Here is a 23,078-nt window from a genome sequence, read left to right as displayed (position 1 = left end):
TAAAATACTGGTAAATGCACACATTAAGTACGCACAATTAAGTGTAATATCTAATGAAATTTGCACATTCGAGAATTTAAAAATTGCAACATTACAATTATGTCCCCAAATTTGCCGAATAGCCAGACAAAATTTTCCCAGTGTGGCATTTTTGGGGAGGTCATAGAGACTTCCCGTGACCTCCAATCGAGTGCCTTTGAATATAGTTTCTAAAATTATTTTTACGTTCCCAAGTTTCAATGGTACTAGTGCAATTTTCCTGAAGTAAAACTTTAATTTCCTGCTGACGCAAATATAAAACTTTTAAAACACAAGGGTTTCGTGTTTGTATTTTAAGATGCTTATTTTTTGAGTTTTTTTTTTTTTTTTTTTGAGTTCTTTATTGATGATTTTTTCAATTATTATTATTTTACTTTCGACCGTTAAGTATGAAAGCTGGCTCCAGATTTCAGAGAATTTTGAGTAGTTCAGACATCAGAGTATTGTATTTCCACAGTGTCAAATTCTTCAACAAAAAATATCAGTAAATTGTATACTGTTTGCATGTCTCTCTGTCACGTTGTTATTTTATTTATTTTCATTTTATTCATCGAATTATGTATAAAAGCTACTGATGCTATAACGTAAAGTTTTTCAATAAAATGGTTAAATGCAAAATGTTAAAGAATTTAAAACTGAACATAAGAAAGAAAAACAAAACAGAAGAAAGAAGTCAATCGCGATATGTTAAAAATTCACTAGAGAAAATAAAAATTTAAATTTTAAGTATTTACATAGTATATAACACAAAATATAATCGTACACAAAGTTTAATGTTCTAATAACTTTAAATACAATCAAGAAAGGAATTGATTTATTTTGAAATAAAATTTGAGTTTCAGAAAATGTTTAAAAACTATCACACATGCAATAAAATATTCAGAATCACAGCAACTACTCGGATTTTTGCTAGAAAGCAATCGCTACAACTTAGCAACTATAAGAAATTGCAAAGTCAGCATCTACGAATATTAGGATACGAATTGCGATTTCAAAATAAACTGTTATTTTACGTACATTCTCGATGATAAAGGAAACTATATTTTTAGGAAAAGGGAATGAATATAATATAACCAGCACTTACCTTTAACATGGATTACATTCTCAGCAGTCCTGCCTCAGGACACCCGAATCATCAAAAAACATGGCTGCCAATATCTTGAATTCATTAGTTTCTGTTCCCGTATGAAAGAAACACCTTTTGCGCATCGTTTTGCGCAATCTAAAATATTTTTACAGTTTTTCTCTGTTATTTAGCTGAGCAGTATTAAACTGTAGGAAAAAACAGTATATTACTGTAAAAACAACAATTATTTTTTGCAGTGCATTTACGGAAAAAAGTTCGGTTCAAATTAGTTCCGTAAACCGAGGTTCTACTGCATTTGAAATCAACTGCGAATAATACTTTTAACTTCGCATAAAATAATATTGGGTTTGGCATACACTTTCCTTCGTTCTTGGTGTTGGATTTTTGATGGTCATCAGTGTATATTAAAACAATATAAATGATTAATTAATTTCTTGAATTTTAGTTGATGAAATTTTCTAGTAAAAATATCAGTAAAAGAATGAATAAAGTAAATTATATCGTTTATATAGAATATTATTCTATGGTGTTTGACCATACATAATTAATTCAGAAAAGGATCTGAAATATTCTGACAAAAACATAAAAGGTGTATTGATCTTAGACAATATCTGAGAATACATTAAATTGGAAAAGAAACAAATGTGGGTACAGATGGTGTAAAAGTCTACACAAAAAATGAAAACTTGAATTTGAATACCACAATGTTGCTTACAGTAAAGAAATGATTTGTTTTTCGCATGTCAGAAAATGTTATATGTTAAAACATGAGATTTTATGCAGTCTGAATAATAATGAGCGAGTTTTATTTACTGAATCAAATTTAATATCATACTAAGCAAGTAAAGAAAGACACTAACATTATAATATTCCTTTCAATGTATTTTCAAAAACTGCTAAGCTAAGCAGTTAAAAGGAGTTAATAAAATGCTGAAAAAATAGGATTCATAAAACTTGTAAACCAACATTATGCTTTAAAACATCATTAGTATAGTAGGGGTGACTCAATCAAGACAATTTCATTGCAGCGATACAAATTATCATTCTTTATTATATGAATATGATTTTTTCAATAACAACAAAATAAATTTAGCTTATCATTTTTTTATATAATAAATTTAGTTCCTGTATGTTTTATAGCTGTAAAAGAATAAATGATATAACGAAACCCGATGTAACTACATATAATTTTTTATTCATTATGAGCAAAACTCCGCCTTGTATCTACGCATGTAATTTCAAACCACATCGTTTTATTGTTAAAAGTTCAATGATTAGTTGAAAGGGTATACAGGGCGAGTTCGATAGAATCTGCCGTACGAAAGGGGATGATAAAAGAGCCCAAGCGGTGCATAGAGCCACCCATTATCGTCTCCAATCTTTATTCGTAATCGAAATATGGTAGGTATAAGAAAAATAAGTTAAAAAAAAATCCTGAAAAAACGACCGATTTCTGACATTCCTGTAAGACCTACACACAAAATAAGTATGTACATATTTGGAAAGAACAAACTAAATCCTACAAAATGACACTTTTCCCATCAAGATAGTCGCGTTTTACAACGAGCTACAAGCTTTGAAACATTGGACGCACTCAGAATTGAAATGGTGTCAAATTTCTCAATCGAATTTTCAAAACTAATCATATGAGCTCCAATCCGGCAAATCGACCAAAAACTGATTCATTTCACTAGCTTTCAGTTGATACAATAAAAAATAATATTGAACTTCAAGTTCAGCAGAAATTCAAGCTCTTGTTTGAAACAGTAAAAATCAGCATTCGTTGAAAAAGGAAAACCAGCAGGGAGTCGCACTTTTTTGTTTTGAATTTTCTGTTTCACGTAAGCATGTGACTTTCTTTGTTTAAGAAAATGATATTTTTATATCAAAATAATAAAGTTAACATTTTATTAAGTGAAAAAACACAAGAGATAACATTAAATAGAAGTAAAAGAATCATTACTTTCCCTCGCTTTTCACAAAGGAAAAATCAATAATAAAAAAGTTACATAGCATCAATGAGTACATTTAATCAATCTTCAAAATGTACAATAGATGCTGAAATTGGTCACCGCCACACCTGATACATGCCCTTGCTTTTTTGCGAACGGAAACAACCGTTGCACTAAGTGAAATTCCATTTCTTAGTTTTACTACTGCTCCATCAAGCCAGTTGCGCAATGCCTGCAAACGGGTTACTCCTGTTTTGTATACTTCTTGTTTTAGGAATTCCCAAAGAAGTCCACTGGCGATGTAGGTGGTTAAGGAATGGGACCCATACGACCAATTTATTGAGGATACGGTTCAGTCAGAAAATTCCGAACGGCATTTGCCTGGCTTACTTTATGCTGCTCCTGTTCCAGAGAGGGCGAAAACTCAATGGAGCCCCTACACATTCTTCAAATGCCGATTGAAAACTTAGGCATCATTTCAATTCTGAATATGTCCAATGTTTCAAAGCTTGTAGCTCGTTGTAAAATGCGACTATCTTCATGGGAAAAGTGTCATTTTGTAGCATTTGGTCTGTTCTTTCCAAATATGCACTTATTTTGTGTGTAAGTCCTACAAGAATCTCAGAAATCGGTCGTTTTCTCAGAATTTTGTTTCTTTACTCATTTTCTTTATATCTACCACTACTGGGTTACGGTTAAGGATTGGACACGATAATAGGCGGTTCTATACTCCGCTTGGGCTCTTCTATAACCCCCTTTCGTGTGGATGATTCGATCGAACTCACCCTGTATAGCTATGGACCTCCATACAGTTATTGACTACTTGAAATTTGATGATAAACATTTTAGCAACACTGAAAAAAATCGTGTCAGGGCAGCCTGTTTTAAAGTGTTGAAATCAATTCAACGACTTTGCCCTAACTGATTTAGTCGGTTTGTGATTTAAGGTTTCTCTGCACGTGGAATAAAACAGGTCATTTTCCCTCTTCTGCTCATTTTTGAGCAAATTGCGTCATTTTCCTGCAAAAGAAAAAAAAGAAAGATAAAAAAAAGGTCATCAATTATAAGGTTTAAAAAATACATTGATTTGTGGATCATTCTTAAGTTATAAAATTGATTTGATCTGTTTTTAAAAATCATTATACTTCTGTTTTTTTCAACAAAAGTTTTGGAAAAGCAAAAGAAAACTTTTATACGTTTTGTGCTGCAATAGTTAATTGAAGCTATGCCACGCTATCGCGTTTGATTCTAGAATGCAGTTATATCATAAGATGTAAATGACGTCTAAGACAGGGTTCTATAGCATAACTAGTTCGTTCCAAAATCATTGCATTTACTGGGAAATACGAGCTAAGCACTTAAGTCGAGATGCTTTAAATATTAATTGTCATAACTTTGTTGAAGCATAAGATTTACATTACCCACTTCATTTGCATTTTCAGAATTTGAAACTACAAAATGCTTCCCGGTTGGATTATACATATATTTAGTAAAGACGCGAGTTTTAGCCAATTTATCTGCAGATTGAATTGTAAAATCAAGAAGAAACGTTGTGTTAGTTTTGTTTAATATCTGTAATATCCAGAAATTTCGTCAATTCAGTTAATAAGCAATATAAATTAAATGCAGTTTCTGTCACAAAAAATGGCCATATTACGCACACAGAAAAATGGATGTTATAGGTCTTGTTTGTTTCTTGCTTTATGTGACAAATCCCTCTTTTTTTAAGGGGTGGGGGGATCCCCAATGGCCGTTGACGAATTAGATAATACGAGTCTTAAAACGATTTCAAATGGCGATTAGTTTTTATTTCATTTGTCTTTTGAATGGATTTGTTTCCCAGCATGATAATATATTTTTTACATAGAGAAGAAAATGAGCAAAAACTATTTCGAAAAATATACCTATTTTTTAATAAATCCCAAATAATACCCATTGTTAAATTAACTGTGCGTACATGGTATATTCAAAAACAGCACCTCATCACTGGATTAACGCTAAAATATAACAGAATGTGCTATTAAATTATTATATTGAATACTCTTTTCATTACGAATGGAGTACAATCATGATAGTTTTAAGCTAAAAAATACTTGTAAGAAAAAAATAAACAATGATATAAAAAGGAAATTTAAAAAAAAAAATCCAGTATCGAAATTATGTGAACTTTTCTCTGAATACAATCTCTTGGTAAACAATAATACATTAGAGATTCTTGTAATTTTTTTCTACTGCACACTTTTTCATAATTTTTAATTATGTTACTTTAACTGAAAATATGCCTTTACACAAAAAGTTTGAAATGAAAAAGTATAATTAAACTCATACTCTAAGTGACAGGGTAAACAATCGACTTATATTCTATCGCTATCACATTTTCAGACGATTCTAAGTATTATTTTCGTTTAAAAACCTGAAAAATCGTACATAAAATTTGTTTAAAATATTTATGCATATAACTTACTGAAATACCACCAAAAACAATATAAGTTATTAACAAATAACATTATTAGAATAACTATGTAATAAAATTTAGAACATTTGTTTTATTACTGAAGGTAATTTGCATTTCAGCTCAATTTCAAAAGACTCGCCAACTGAGCTGCGACGAAGTTATTTATTTTTATGCGCCCTAATTAAAGAAACGTACAATTTAATGCTAGAATTGAATACACACAGTGGTACATCGCAATGTATAAACATTCAGTGCCACATCATTGTGATTTCACACGAGGCCACGCCTTGTTTTTGAAAACTAACAAATAAATAACTAAGTATTAAATAATGGAAAATGTAAATGTTTTCTAGCTCTAAAATGCTATTTTCATTATAACTTTTATGAATACTAATATTATTATTACCATCATTATTACTATTAGTAATACTTAAGTTTTGAAGAAGTCTTCTTCATTGTTTTACTAATCTCGCTGAATTTCAAAAAAATAAAAATAAAAATGCAAATGAAAGATGAACATATTTATTCTTGTGAATTTTAACCAAAATTCATTGTTTTGCTCATAATTTTTTTAAGGCGCAAAATTATTTTACAACACCTATAGGACACTGCCATTTATTTAGCTTCAGAAATAGCACAGAACAAATGCACGTAGTGATGGCAATACCGGTATACCGAAAACCGGTGTTTCGAGATATTTTGCAATTTTGTAAAACCGGTATTTGCTGAGGTAAAATACCGGTATTTTCGTTATTAACTGAAAATAATAAATTGTTTCAATTGAAGAATTTCCATTTAACGTATTAAATATTCACTTATATTTTAAAAGACTATTTCCTTTTATTTGATACACAACCAAAATTAATCTATTGTTATAATAATTTGGCTTCAGAAGCAAGAACTAATAGAATATCCTTAAATAAAAGTAGCGGAAAAATCGCAAAATGATATTTTCATTACTAGATGTTAGAATGAATCGCATTAATGCGCGTTTTTGAGTAGCATGTTTCTTTTCTTTTCTTTTTTTCTATTTCTCTGATCACTCACTTTCCTTTTTGTGAAACTTAATTTCGAGTGAAATTTGTAACGTATTTTTTCAATGAATAATTTATTTTAACCATCAGTTGCAGAGTACTTTATGATATTTTCTTTATTTATTTGTTTCAACAGTACCGAAATTTGGAGAAAAAAAAAACTTTTTCTTGTAGCAAAAAAAATATTAGTTTGCTGTCACCGGTATTGGTTTGTTGTCATGTCTCGCTTTATACTTGGCAAAATAATATTTAGAAAATATGTAGTTCCTTGAAAAGTTACATATAGGTTAAGCATAAACATTTGAAAAATATTTTCAGCAATTTACGTAATAATAATTGCAAAGAATTTTGAAAAGAAAGCGAAACGAAATTAGAGAAACTAGCAAGTGTAACATAAATTTCAAACTAAAGGGCTAATAATAAATATTAAAAATGAACCTCTCCTGCTCAAGAGAAAATGATATTAATATTGGAGAAGTATCGTCTATTAGAAACAAACTATAACTATCTATAAATCTCAAAAAAAAAAGAAAAAAGAATTATACACACAATACAAAAGAATCACAAACACACGCAAAAGGATTTGTTCAAAAATAACACAAAAGACCCCAGATTATTTGAAGATGAAGAACTTTTGGATAATTAGAGGAGGTGTATCACACATTATTAACAGTACCACCGACCTGCGTGATTTCAGAAAGAGTATTTTCAACTGTTGGAAAGTTGAGCACTAAATACGTTCCAGGCTTAGAGACAATTCAATAGACGCATTATGATTTTCACTACTATTGATTTTGTGCACATCCGTTCCTTCATTTTACATCTGTTCACTATATGTTTTCATAAATAATACAATTTTTGTACAAAAATATGAAATAAGGCAACAAAACAATACGTTTTCAAGCATTTTTAAGAAATTTCAAATACTGGTATTAATACCGTTATTCCGGGTTCACGTTTTAAAAATACCGAATACCGGTATTGAATATTTGGTCCGGTATTGCAATTCCTAAATGCACGTAAATCCTAAGACTGGTTGTAGGTGATAAATGTTTTTGAAGGTTCTTAAAAAATTATATGGTTAAAAACTTTTTTAATATGTAAAATGTTATTATTTTAACTCCATTTTTATCCAAGTTTTACAGGAGGGGAGGGGGGGGAGGAAGACAAAAACCCCTTTCAAGAAAAACTCTCTCTGCACATCGCGATTCTAAGCATTGATAACCCCAGCATGGAAGAAAATAAAAGAAAACAGAAAATAAAATGCGCTAGAAAGATTAAATCAAAACGTTAAAAAAAATGAAGAATAAAATAGTAAAATATTCAAAATAGTCAACCATCAAATATTATTTATAAAAGTTGGTTTTAATTCATAAAAAGATATCAATTTTTTTTGAAACTTTAATTTATGTTTAAAAAACTATAATGTTTTTTCACGACCTCAGAAAGAATCTTGTTTGTTTAGTTTTCAATAGTCATTCAAGTTCCACTAATGCTGAGAACAATAATGGCTCCATTAAGCTTTTTGGTGGAATAAAATAAATTTTCTGTCCTAAGAGCATTTCTGAAAGGGAATGTGGCAAAACTTTTAGTGCGAGTTAACCATAAGGACATCAGGTACACTTTGACGCAATGCTTGAATTAAATATTTCAAAATTAATTTACTTTACCAGAAAATACAGTTAATTGTGTTATATTTTGCTTTCACGAAAATAAACCGTCGTGTTTTATATTTTTAACAGTTTAAACTTTCTAAATATATCTATGTCTATGTATCAAAAATAAATAAAAAATAACGTGAAATAAATTGATGCAATTTATGCCTGTAGCTGTGCTGACCCACTTTCAGGATACCCAATAACACACACAAACTTGCTTCTGATACAGGAGGTTTGCATTTTTTTTTTAATTTAAGAATTAGTTTTTAAAAATAATGCTTCTTAGAAATTGCGATGAAGAGAATGAACGACACCCCACATTACTTAACAATGTTTGCAATAATTTGGTTTTACTCACAGGATTAAGACTGTTCCATTTTTCTTTTTTAAATTAATGAAAACAGAAAATATAGGGATTTCTACTAAAGCGTACGTCCTAAGCAAAACCCGGTTTAACTCCAAAGCGGAAGAGTAAAATGTTATTTATACCACTAATTTATAAAAACGAGTTTTAAAAACGTATAAAGGTCATTTTGCTATGCCCTATAGTACCAATACCTAAATATTGGTGCAAGTTAGTTTGGATTCCGGGTGATTGGTGCTCTATAAATCGTTTTGTCTTAAAATATTTTTGTTAAACTAATATTCATCAAGTTATTTTTTTACTTACAGGAGATTTAAATGTTGGCGGACAAAATTAAATGGCAAAGCAGGAGTCGGAATTTCCTAGTTACTTTTAAATAAACTAAGTTTATTTTATGTTACATGCAATAAAAGCATTGTCAGGCGTGATAACAAAAAACAAAGCAATAATAATAAAATAATAATAATTATAATTATAATAGCTAATTGAGCTCGTTTGGGAGACTAAAGGGGTGATTTATTTTGTTAATTATAAAATAAAAATTTAGCTGAAACAAAGTAGATAATTAAAACCCTTTCCTTTCCTTAAATTATATTTCTAAAATAAAAGCGATGTGTTCTGTAGTAATATTAACTTTACCCTCTGAGGAAGTTTATGATTAGAAGAAAAACGTTTAAGAAAAATAGGCAGTAATACTTTTGACTGTCAATGAAAATGTACAATAACAACTGAGAGCCTAATTTGCAGAAAATTTCAAAAGCAACTAAACTTGTTAGTTTTCTAAAATGCAGTCAATTACGCCGCTCTTATCTCATTTACTTTATTCCTCCCTCGAGAAACACAACTTCTCGAAAACATTATGACAGATCTCAGGGGCATTGTTTGATATCAAAAATGATGTATACCCATATTTTGTGGAGCATTAAGGGGTTTAGTAATTCGCGCAAAACGGGAAACAACAAGCAACATACTTTTTGTAACTGATGGTTATTATATGCATGATAAAAATGCAGTAAATAAAATTAAAAGGGAGAACCGTTATTGTAGAAACTATTAAAACATTTACATATGTCACACTTAATTAACGGCATTCGATTATAAGCAGTTTAGTAAAATTTAGAGAACTGGATTTCTTTCTTTTGGACTATGGTAGAATTTTTTTTTCCTTATATGGGGCATATTGTCTTTCTTTTTGAAAACTTTGCATTTTTTAACTTCATATAAAAGAGATTTTTAATGGTGTTTATTGATCACCTGTTATGAATATTTGTAAGATGCGCATTGATTTTTTAATTTCAGAGTATGGTCCATCGATGGAAACTCGATATTCCATCCATAGCAACCGGCAGCCATGAATGGACCACATGTTAAAATATTTATTTTTAATTTTCATCCTTTATTGTGCATATGAATCATGAAAGTAAATATTATTATTAAAACAAATATACTGAGAAATTTCCCCTATATTTAAACTGAAATTTGAGTTTTTTTTTCTAAAAAAATCGAAAACTATTATGTGGTTCATTGACGGCAACCTTCCACTATCGTCGCCTCAGAGCAACAGTAAGATATCTTAGTGTTATTTCTGGGATTAGATATCTTACTGCGCTCTGAGGTGACGATATTGCTCCCTGTGGAGTCGGAGTCAGACTGATTTTGGGGTAAGGGAGTCGGAGTCGTTAGAAAACAAGCCACTTCTGAATCTGGGCTTCTTTTTTTTTCTTTAATTTTCAGATTCTCCTTGCATTTATTTAAAAAAAACTGACTACCAATTGGTTCGACTACCTATGAATTGTATAAAGACCGACTAACAAGAAAATAATTGTCTTTGGCAACCAGCTGGTTTGAATGTTAATCGAACTTTCTGTATTAGCTACTTCCTATTTATACCCTCCAGATTAGTCTCACCTCGAGCGGACCGCTCCTTCTCAAGAAAGGGTTTTCGACTTGGCAAAAAAGCTTTTCTTCTCTTAAGTTGGAGTCGGCCATTTCCCTTCCGAATCCGCAGCCCTGGTATGCACGGTGAATACATCATCAACTTGCTTCATTAAAAAAGTATTTTCTGTTACTGCAGGATGGAGACGAAACAGTTTGTTCTACTCAACTGGCGCACCCAAGGAGGGAACTAAGCGTCTTAAGCCCCTCCAAGAGATCAGAAGCAATTCAGAAATGGCCATAACCCTCTTGACCAGACCAAAGAAAAACGCCTAAAATTGCGTTTTTGGGTCCTTAATTTTGGAAATTTTAGGAAATGGTTGATAACTCTTCTGAAAATACAGCTGCTCTAAAAATCTTTAACCATTTTTTTTTTCTCTACAGAGGAGTCATCTTTTTCTTTTCTTTTTTTTTTAAATAATATTTGTTGCATATTTCTTTATTCAATGTTTTTTCTCAATTTGAGCAAAATTCGATTTTTCCGAACGTCTAAAACATTTTATTTATGAAAGAGCACGTTTAAAAACAAAGGGTCTGACCAGTTTTTAAATAATTTGAAAAAGTTTAATATCTTTAAAATATATTTTAATCGGTGCGCATTTATTTTTCACGCTTCTGCACATGACATCGCAAATTATGAATTACCATTCATTAATACCATTAGCACAGATCACAATGTTTAAGACGCTTAAAAAAAAACTATAGTTAAATGTTTTGAAAATTAAAATTTTTCCTCGCTCCATGTTATCATTTTTTGCTCATTATATCAACTTGAGTGACTAAACATAGTACTTTTGACTGATGGAAACAACTCCTTTAGATGGTGTGTATCTTTCATGATTTGAAAATTCTAACTAATTATGTCTTTCGATAGATAGAGAGCAGCAGCAAAAAAACTAAATTTTCCCTGAATTAATTAAAATAAAAACTGTATGAAACTTTACTAATTCGAAACTTTAGAAAAAGATCTACATAAATCTGGGAGAGGTCGAAAAAGTGCTGATTTTACCCCTCTTCACGTATCTGAAAAATTCTAACGCCTCCCAGGAAAACTCCTGAATGTGCCACTGTTCTACTCTCATATTTTCATTTTCTGTTTAACTGCATTATTACGTTTTACACATTTACCAAAGTTCAAAAATTTCTTCCATCTCTTTCTTGCCTACGAACAAAGAAAATGATGTTTGATGACACATTTGTAAATATTTTTATGTAAATAAATAACACAATCCTTACCATTCGAACGTGACTAATGAATGTTTTAAATGTGTCCTTGTTCTACAAAAGTTTTACTTCTATCGCGTGTCTTTACTCTATTCACCATGTTTTTTTCTTTCTTTTTTTTAAGTCAATGATAAAAGAAAATCAGTGGACAACTCTAACAGAAACATCATGCTACAAAAAAGAAAGCAAGAGTTGTGTACCGCAAAATAGAAAAGGTAGATAGATGTTTAAGGCTTTGGATTGTAGTTTTTTCATAGACACATGTATAAATATTTATGAGAAAATTTAGTTATTTGGAATTGAACCGTATATTTCCAAAACCAGTCAAGTGACAACTACAAAATTTCGGAAAAAGCATTTTTACCTTCGTATTAAGATTTTTCTTTTTAGATGACAATGTTTAAAACGAAAAGAGAGATATTTAGGGGTATTTCTTTCAATAAACAATGTTGTTATTATGATTGAATAATTTAATATTTTAATATATAGATATTTACTAAAATTTGCAATTTGGTCGCTTGAATAGTTTTTGAAATAAACGAATCAATTATTTAACTAAATTAAAAATCACAAGGCGAAGTATAGGCGATCATAGTAAAGCGCTGGTTATATAGATAATTGTGAGATAGCAAAATATTTAATATGAAAAACAATTTTTTAGTAATAGGAAATAAGTAAAAAATACAAAAAATAACATTAGTAATAGTTAAGCATACTTCAAAGAAACTCGACGAAATTTGAGTTGCTCTGCTCAACAATTCTTCCTAGTTAAAGCTTTCCCAATCGAGTATTCTTAGTAAGATCCTTTTACTGTTCAATGCCATGACAAGAGCGAAGAAAAATGTTCTTAAATGATTTTTAGGAGAAATAAAAGGCTCTTTCTTTAGACAGACACATGGATCTTACTTAGCTTTTATTGAATTAGGAAAAGAAGCAAGTGCTAAATTGAAAAAGAAAAACGAAAAAAGAAAAATGATAATAGAAGCAGAATTTATGGAAAATTTGATTTTTCCATAAAAACCTTTTTCCGTAAAAAATGAATTTTGTTATAAAACATTAGTGTATAGATAAACGTGTTCACGACATAACACTTGCTTTATTATTAGTTACGAACTGTACTTATAACCAATAAAACCGAAAAAAAGAAGAAAATTCCATTTAAAAATTCAATACTAAATTTTTTCTTGCTTCATGCACTGGTAGGATTTTTTTTATTAAACTTTGTGAAATATTTTTTTTCTTCTGTGCTTGGCATGAGCACTTGAATTTCATGTCCATTTGGATAAATCGCGCTGGTAAAAAAGATTATGATTAGTGATGAAATTTGAGACATTATGATTACTTTGACTTTTGTGCAATGACAAATGGTACAATGAAGTAATTTTTATTTTAAGGTGTTTTTACCTATTGCCTGACAGTTGCTGTCCCAGGCTTAAATTAACTAAACCAGGTTCAAGAGACCATGGCTCGAAAATAATTAAAGACCTCATTCTCCCTCAATCAACAGCTGCCTGACAAAGGCAGCATTACACAAAGGCAGCATTACATACAATTCAAGACATGCGCTGGAGAGGCGATGACTGAACAGCAGCAATCAGAATAAGGATTCATATTTCCATTAAAATTCAAACTTATTTTGAGGTAAGAAGTTAGAGGAGAGTGAAGAGGTTTTAAAATCCAAGTTAAGAGGTCTTAAACTTCTTAATAAACTTTTTTTGAGATTAGTTCTAATTCTGGATAAAGTGATATGTACTAGTATTGGATTGATGTACTGCAAAGACAGTCCAGGGCATTGACTGACATACGAGGCTTGTTCGAGTGATTCTTTCAAGTGCTTTTATCTATAATTAGTAAATGATGTTGTTTCCATCAGTTAAAAGTACTACTTTTAGTCACTGAAGTTGATAGAATGAGCAAAAAAGAAATTACATGGAGCGAGGAAAATAATTTACTTTCAAACCGCTTAATTTTTAATATATATATATATATATATATATATATATATATATATATATATATATATATATATATATATATATATATATATATATATATATATATATATATATATATATATATATATATATATATATATATATATATATATATATATATATATATATATTTTTTTTTTTTTTTTAATGTCTCACTTTTCAAATATGGCGTGGTCTTTAAGAAGTCACCAGGGATGAACTTTGGCGCAGTACTTCGCTGACACGCTTAATGCTTGCGCTTGCTGTCTACTGCGTTTCAACTATCTGATTATTCAGAAGCAAATTAAATATTGCGCTCTGCGCTAATGACATCTGTGAATGGCATTTCATCACTTATGATGTCAAGCGCAGAAGCGAAAAACATAAAATTAAATCCTCGCACTGATCAAAGCAATTTAAAAAATATATGTATATAAAACTTTGTCAAATTATTTAAAAATTGTCAAATCCTTTTTTTTTTAAATATGCCCTTTCAGAAAAGAAAAAAAAATCTTTTAAACTTTCTGAAACGACCCTATTGTAATAAAAGTTTTTAATTAATGTGTTTTTGTTCCCTTCAAGTCTCTTTCCCTTTTGCCGCTGACGAAGGCTTAGTTTGTGATTAGTAGTCACTAATTTCTTTTTCATTGTTGTTGCTTTCTCTTTGGAAACATGGTTGGTATATTTTTCGTTCTTTTTTATTGTGAAATCATTATATCTCAACTTACTAGACTCATCGAATTGCTGGAAAAGTTTTATTACTGCCTATACTTCTAAAAGTGCCATTGAAGTTTTTTGCCATTGAAGGTTTGTGTCCTGAGCAACTGAGTTTATGCCCTTTTGACAACATTGCATTGTCTGAGACATAACGTTTCAACGAGTTGAATACGACACCTAGTTTCTGAACAGTTTTTTTTTTCTGTTTTGTTTGTTCCTATGACCAAACCCTAACAAAACAGGAACCTGGTGATCTGATCGGTATGGTGTTGGGTTCGTAACTGAAAAGTTTCGGATTCGATGCCAGCAAGTCGAAGATCATCCTTGTTTACTTGATGATGACTGGGACACATTAAATTTATCGAAGTCAAATACTCCTCACGGGTGAATCTATACCTCTGAGTGCTGGGTCAGGTGTTGTTTGGCTTCTGGTACGGTTCCGAATTTCGAAATGCTAATGGATGTTTTGGTTCCACTTATTGTGTGCTGTCTGAGCCAATTCGAACTTTCACCTTCATTATGTTCGCTAGAACAGAAGCCGTTCCTCACTGCTTTAAATCGACTAACAATTGCTTCTCGGGCTTTGTTTACTGAGTAGTATTAGAAGAAAACAAAAATTATAAAATTATCATTTGCATGCAATTAGTCCTTTGTTATTTAACGATGTTCTTTTAATTCTTTTCTTAAACGCTTCAAAATACTTCCTTCGAATTCTTTCTTTTTTTCACTCATTAAAGAAAACCACTTACCTTAAGCTTTAGTATCCCTTCCTTATGAGCCAAGAGTCATAACAAAAGTTTATGAGGTTAAATGTTTATCTTCAATCTAGTACAGTAAAATTAGACCAAAAAATGGCCAAGCCCAAACATCCAAAAAAAAAAAAAAGGTGAAACCTGTTGCAAATTACTCTTACCCTTCCAGGAAGAAGGGGTAAAAAGTCCCACCACTTTGCGCGTCGTGTTTTGGGGGGAAGGGGGGCGAAATAATCCTCTATTTAAATAAAAATAAATTCTATTACTTACAAAAAATTCTCAAACCTCGCAGAAACCACTCTGTAATAGCAAAATAATAAACTCTCGCAGAAAAAAAATTCTACTTAACAGGGGTGCACAGGCGGGGGAGGGGGAAGGGGGGGGGGGGTTCATAGAGCAGCTTTGCGTCATTGGAATTTTTAAGACAGTTTTTTCAAGGGGTATTTCTTTCTTTTTTGAGCGCTTTTACTCTGGATGGGTACTCCGTCACACCTAAGGGGTGCACCATCGCTTTTTTTGGGGAGGGGGGGAATTACCCTGAATTTACATTCTAAAATCAACTATTGCAGTGAAGTTCACGAAAAAATGTCCTTGATTTAAACTTTTCCGAGAAACAAAATGCCGCACAGTGATATGGCAATGTCAGAATGATAATTCTAAAAGATCTAAGAGACCTCAGTAACCAAATTATTTGTGACTGGAGTTATTAAACTGGTTTAGAGCGCCGGAAAACAAAATTCCTGTGCAGCATAAAAAAAGTCCAAATTGACCAAAATTTCACTACTTCTTCTTGATTAACTTACTTCAACTTATCTACAATCTTTTGCCATCACCGTAAGGGGGGACAAACCGAAATTGCCAATAGTGAGACGGGCAATGCTGCAATAATGCACCCTCTAAGTCGGTGGGGTTCTCTTGCAAACACCAAGCTACCTCTCTTTTACGCAGCTGGTTATGTGAATTATGCAAAATATGCAGACTACAACAGCCAAGCCTTCTGCTCTAGAAGACTTTCTGCGTCTCAAATCTTGTGCTTGCTCTGAGGGGTTCATTAGATATAGTGAATGTTTGAAAAGTCTGAAAAAGGACTGAAGTGCTCAATTATATGCACAAACTGTGTTAGACATAGCTGCAACATAACGATTTTGCTGAGGATCTAGATTCCAAAAAACATCTTGATAACGAAGACTTTTTGTTACAAGCTTAGGAGAAATCATTTGAAAGCAAAAAACAGTTCAGCGTAACTTTTCTGGCCATTTAATCAAATCTGCACCATTAGGGGGGGGTGAAGGATAATATTTTAGTATATAATTTCGTTTTGGGAGGTGAGCTACTGTTCTTATGGGGTGGACAGTCCTGATTTAATGCATTTTAGATTTGCATGAAATACTTCTACTTGTGTGAAATAAGGAGGAGGGGGGGGGGGGTGAGGACTTATTTTATTTGGCGGGGGGGGGGCTGTAGCTTTGAGAGGAGGTGCACCATCGCTCTTGGAGGATGGGCACACTTGATTTCTAACTTTAACTTAGCATTTAATAATCTTTCCATATGAAATGTGTGGAGGGGGGTTCGGGGGTACTGCTTCGTTTTACGGAGATAGGGGGGCTTTGTAGCATTGGTGGGTTATGTCATCCCTCTTGGGTATCAAACATCTTTAATTTCATGCTTCTAAATTTAGTATGACATAATATTCTTACTTTAAATTTACTCTAAAAATTCTGGAAAAATACCCAAAACAGCAATTTTTAGATGCCCCCCATTCCAAAACCCGACGCACAATGGGGTGGGACTTTTTACCTGTTCTTATTGGGAGGGTAATAAACAATTTGCACCAGGTTTAGCTTTTTTTTTTTTGGATGTTTGGGTCCGACCCCTATTTTTACTGTACTAATCAATTACAGAAATAAATTTCCAAGCTTTGTATTTACATAAAATTAAGGGATAAAAGGTCTTGACTAGAAAATGCCACCTTTAAAACAAAACCTTTATTACAATTCATATAGTCAAGGTCAACTTTTCAGAAAATCTAGATTTTCCATGCAGAAAAATAAGCCCAATCTAGATGCATGAGGCTGAAGAAACATTCTGTTAATACGAAATCTGAACAATTACCAGATCGAAAAACCAGAATTATTAGTGTTCCTTTCTCCGAAATTACTTACTTTTGAATAGTGATTTTTACTTCTTACTGAAGTTCTACTTTGTTTGCAGAATATAAATGAGAAAAATGAATAACAAAATATTAAATTATCTGTGAGTCATATTGTCGAGCAATCAAAGCAGTAATTGATTTACTTTGCTTACTAAATCTTTTCTTACCCCACCTGCAACACGAAACCTAATATTTTTTGAAATCTTCAACAATAACAGAGCAATAATAATAATTAGAAAACAACTTGCTGAATAAAAAAAGCAGATATAATGTATACAATGGAGTTATAAAAATCAGTTTTTAAAGAGAACTGCAATCAAAGTGTTAGACGAACAAGTGTCCTACAAACATTCAAGAAACACTAACTAAAAAATTCAACTTTGATATTGAAGTTTCCAAAACAAATCTACGGATTACACAACGTAGCATTTTTAGGGTAGGAGTATTTTAGCTACTTTAATCCAAACGAGGTCAATATAAAAACGCATTTTCAAATGTATTTCATTTTTGATCAAATCCTATAATCCAAAGCGCATGAATTACAAAATAGGCGTGAATGCAAATTAGACGTAATTGAGTTTCTAAACAGAAGCTTGTATAGAGATTTACGATAAAATCGTAAGACGAATGAGCTTTATGAACGAATACACGAAACACGTGTAAGCAAATTAAAAAGTTAGTAGGATTGTTTCTTAACACTCAACGACTATACAACGCTAATGCTGGCTTGACTATTAACTTGTAAGTAGTACGATCCGGAAAAATAGATTTATTTCCATTTTACAGAGCATATTTTAAATAATACAATTCTTTTAACTGAAAAAAAAGAAGCAACAACTTAATGTACTTTTATTTTGGCAATATTGCGAAAAAAATAAATTTCCAAAATTTTTAATAGAATGAGCAGTAAATGAAGTAGGGGAACATGGGCAAAATGAGATAGCGGGGCAAAGTGGAAACGTGAAATATTTACTATGCATTTAGCTCCACCTATCTGGTATTACTTTAACAATATAATACCATATTTAATCCATCCAGTCATAAGAAAAACACCGCCGAAGTTTATAGTGTTTGATAATACAGGCAATTTTAAAAAAATGATACTCATATTGTAATATTTTGTTGTAAGTCAAAAATTATTTTTGTTACTATAAAATGATTAAATTCTTGTTATTATCATTTGAAATATTAATTGAACCCTCTTAATATTCAATTCAGCAAACATTTAGTTAATATTGAGCTTATTTGTATTTTAAATAAATTGTGCAAATAGTCAAGAACATGCGGGGCAAAGGGACTTTTTTTTTTTCTTTACTCACTCAATCATCTAATCTCAATCACTTACGTTTTTACTTATTAACTAATTCATTTGCATTCCTTCATTTAGTAATTCACATATTTATTGATTCATTCACTAATTTTCTAAAAAAATCATTCTTTTACTCGCTCATTTATTTTTCTTCGTATATCAATTGATTAATTCATTTAATTGTTTGTTTATTGCTTCATTATTCATTCAATCTTTTATTTACTGATTATTATGATCAAAACATTTGTTTTTTAATCAAATAGAAAATATTTCATTAGAAAAATATTTTACTTTTCACTTGCCCCATGGAAAAAAAAAAATCCACTTTTTTTAAAGACTCAAATTTACTTCCAAAAATTTAAAATACTGTTTTAACAAAAGTTTTATTATAAATTACAATGTTCTTTCTTTATGTACTGTAATTTTGAAAAAAAATCCGATTTATTCATTTTTAAAAATCTCAGTCATCTTAAACATTTCACTTTGCCCCTAATTCCCTTACTATCTTAAAAGATTTTTTGCATTATGACACAGATTAGATAACCGTAGGTTTTATTTATGATCAAGAAATGCAGTAATGTTTATAAACTATTCCTACGAAGCTCACGTATGCTTGGTTTAAGACCATAGAATTTACCAGAAAATATAGGCTAAGTGCTTAAGTCGAGAAACTTGGGAAAGCACTTGTCAGAAATTTGTCGAAGCGAGAACATTCTGTTTCACGACTCATTTGCAGTTTCACATTTCCGATTAAGAAATGCACTCCTGTTTAACGAGTACAGGTGCCACACATTTGGTTGAAGTAAAACGTGAGGTTTGAAGTTTGTTGAGCATTAAGATACGACAGAGATTCAGCAAGAATGGATTATAATCATAAGTATTAAAAGTACAGTTGTTAAGTTATTTTTTTAACTTTTTTTTATAGAAAAATTAATTCTAGTTTAGTAAGCCATAAATGTTTAAAAAATTCTTAAATCTCATCTGTTTAATAGAAAGTAAATCTTTTTGGTAAGATCTTACAAAATGTCAATGAATTAATTCATATTTGTAAAATGGCTGTTATTTTTTAAGCTGTTCTCAATACGTATGGAACCAATGTCGGCAACAGATCCAGTTTCGAATGCAAATTCAGTACCTACTGTATATAAAATACTACGTTTATGTGAAAGTCTTCTTTTGTTTCGCTGCCATGCTTACATCTATTTACATCTCTTCGACTTTTCGTTTTCTTTTCTTATTCTTTTCTTTTTCTTTTCTTTTAATTTATCTTTATTTTCTTATTTTTTCTTTTTTTTTTTTTGCTGCTAACACATTACCAGAATTTACTTTTAATCCATTTTTTTGGATATTCTTTACATTTACTTATTATTTTTTTAAGTTCATTTTCCTTTTACGTTTATTTTTTAAACAGAAAATATCGTTTTAAACCATATGCTTCGATTTGTCTCTGTTGTTGAATGTTCTCGTTAACAATTAATTAAATTACTTCACTTTCTTCCTTACAATCAATAAAAAAATACCTAAATTAAAATTAAATAATAATACTTTAAATATATTAGCCATTGTATGGTTTTCCTTGTTAAACTTTGCAACGGTATTATTGTAGGTAATTATAAAAACTCAATGAAAAAATTTTCACTTTGACAGGTTTACTGGCTGTTGCTCACAGTTCATTTGATTATTGGTTTAAAATTCTTTGAAAGCTGTAACTAAAGCGACAACGTTTTAAAATGTACTTTCATCATGATTCTAAAATTAACCTATATTGGACCGCTGGCCTATAAACAGGACAGCGGAAATTAACAAGCACAGATGACAAATAAAGAGATGAATTTATCCAAACTTCGTCACAAATCTTTTTTGACAAACATTTGTATAATATGCAAGCAAGAGGCTGCGAGTTAAATTTAATTTAAATTGGGAAGTAACCAATAAAATTAACACCAAATAAAAAAAAAACAAAAAACAAAAAACAAAAAACAAAAAAAAAAAATTACTCATGATTAATTAAAAAATATGCATTCCGTTAAAAAATAAATGTATGCTTTGGTTTTACGAATAAAAGTGCAGTGCTATTGCTTTGAATAATAATATTCAAGAAAACAATAATATTTTGTTGGTATATTTAGTGAAACATCCGGGTGTCATAAAAACAAGACAACAGTCCAAAACGGACCATTTTTACTTCCTTTTACGAAGTAAAAGAAGTATTGTATTCGCGAATAAAGTTTCAGCCAAAAATCGGCCTTAATTTCATTTTGCTCGCCCCTAAATGAATATTGAGTGTTTTTTTTTTTTAACCCGACCACACGTGGGTATAAGCCTAAGAACGTAGAGACACCGGAAACAGCCATTTTGACGATAGCCGAATTAATTACAACGAGTTTTCTCGTGACGTCCGCATATACGTATGTACACTGTTAAAAAAAAAACAATCCAAAACGTTACTGGTTATTTCAGTGGAACTTTTCGGGATTTCAGAGGTTTTCACCTATTTCCCCGCAAAATCAAGTATCTTCGCAAAAAAGTTTCCAGAATTGCTAAGAGATGCACGAATGCAGACTTTTCACTTATGTGAAAAATGTTTTTTGCTACCAGTTTAAAGGTTGACTGAGCGTGTTTATTAAGTGTATTGGTTTTAGTTTAGTTACTGCTCGTCTGGATTGACTAAGCTCCCAATGGGAGCAAATAAGTCGCTGGATAGCTCCAGCTTTTCGAGGCAGGAATTGCAGGCAAGGAATATGTTTAGTTCTTGCTTGTAATTATTCGCTTAGCTTTGGCCATGGTTGCGCTAATGCTTCTTCAGCTTTCTTGGTAAATAAGGAAGGTTCTAACTAAGTACATTAAACCTATTTAATTTTTCTAGAAGGTTCGCGACTGGTTTTAACAGGAAAGATTTCCCAGTATTTCAGGAAGGTTACTGACTTATATCGGAAAACGTTCATGGTTTTTGTAAGATATGTTACTGGTTGAAATTGGGCACATCAGCTGCCTATTATTTTCCAGGAACGTTTCTGAATCGTTTTTACAGTGTATGTGTGTATGTGCGTGTGTATCTCGCACAACTCAGAAACGGTACGTCCTAGAAAGTTGAAATTTGGTACGTAGACTCCTAGTAGGGTCTAGTTGTGCACCTCCCCTTTTGGATGCATTCGATTGATCCAAAAGGGATCTTTTACACCTTTTTTGGGGGGAATCAATGTTAATGCAAACTCAAGTCGTGTAAGTCAATTCAAACTCAAGTCGTGTTATAATTAGGCAAACGCTTGCCGACATATTTGCCAAGCTTTTGACCGACAGGTTTGTTTAACAACTTGGCGACAAAGAATTTGACGTTTTTTTTAAATTTTATTTTGTTACTTTTTTTATTTTTATTTGTTTATTTATTCATTTTTTTAATATGGTTTCATTTTAGCCAATATTGGCGATACTTAGAGAATTAACCATTGAATTACATTAAAATGTTCAACATTGGGAAAATTACTCTGTATAAAATTTTTTTTGCTTCAGTTTGCAACAAACGTGGGGCAAAAATAATAAAGCGTTACTTTGCGTGCTCCAAGGCACTATTATCATTAAACTGATCAAAAACTTTAAGTCATGTGCTGCACACATCAGCTCGTTCCTCTTCTGATTTACATTCCTACAAATCCGGGGAACAAGCTGTATTTACACAATAACAAGTTTTAAGTTGGAAGGGTTGCTAATTGGAGCAAGGGGTTGCAGGAGCCCCCCCCCCCTCAAAAGATATTCTTTTTCATATTCAAGGCATGTAAAGATTTGCACTCCTGAAAACTAGATCTTTTGCGAACTAGATCTTTTTGCACACCTGTTCTCTTTAGGAAAATCATTCTAAATCATAGGATGTCTTTTAGATTAGAGTGCCATTTGCTGTTTATTTTGCTTTATAATGTTTCTTACACTATATGTAAAATAATGAGAAAATTTTTACAAGCTTCATTTCAATAAAATGGCAAAAAAAATCTGACAGTTGAGGAAGCTATTGAGTACAAGAAACATTTTTCTGATGATGAAGTTGATGAACCAGAAGTGGTTATTTTTCCTCCTGAACCCGATTTAGTTAGTGAAAAAGAAGATATAGATGACTCTTTAACAAATTGTCATGCACCAATATGAAGACACAAATCTTCTGTACAAGATGTTGCTGGAAGTGTAAAATTTTTTACGAAGAACAAATGCGATGAGCCTAGTTTCGAAATGAAGGATGCCAAGTGGGAAAACCCTAAACCAAAATTTATATCTGCGCACAAAATCTATTCCTTCACAAGAACACTAAAATATAACCAATATTAATGCAGGTAAAAATCGTATTGAACTTTTTCACATAATGGCTGAAGACGTGATATCACATACCGTTAGAGAGACGAACCGTTATGCTTCCCAAAAGAATGATCATTCTCCTAGTA

General features: G+C 31.2%; 1 protein-coding gene across 1 annotated transcript in view; it reads left to right on the top strand.

The window, feature by feature from the left end:
• The window catches only part of LOC129222917 (cell adhesion molecule Dscam2-like), a 564,289-nt gene extending 541,501 nt beyond the window's left edge, over positions 1–22,788 (top strand). The window contains 1 exon segment of the mRNA XM_054857478.1: positions 22,643–22,788. Within this exon segment, the coding sequence (XP_054713453.1) occupies positions 22,643–22,788 (146 nt within the window).
• Positions 22,789–23,078: the final 290 nt, after the last annotated feature.

The sequence above is a fragment of the Uloborus diversus genome, chromosome 5, assembly GCF_026930045.1.
Source record: "Uloborus diversus isolate 005 chromosome 5, Udiv.v.3.1, whole genome shotgun sequence".
NCBI lineage: Eukaryota > Metazoa > Arthropoda > Arachnida > Araneae > Uloboridae > Uloborus > Uloborus diversus.
Note: the sequence above shows the minus strand (reverse complement) of the source record. Positions and strands in the feature narration are given on the sequence as shown.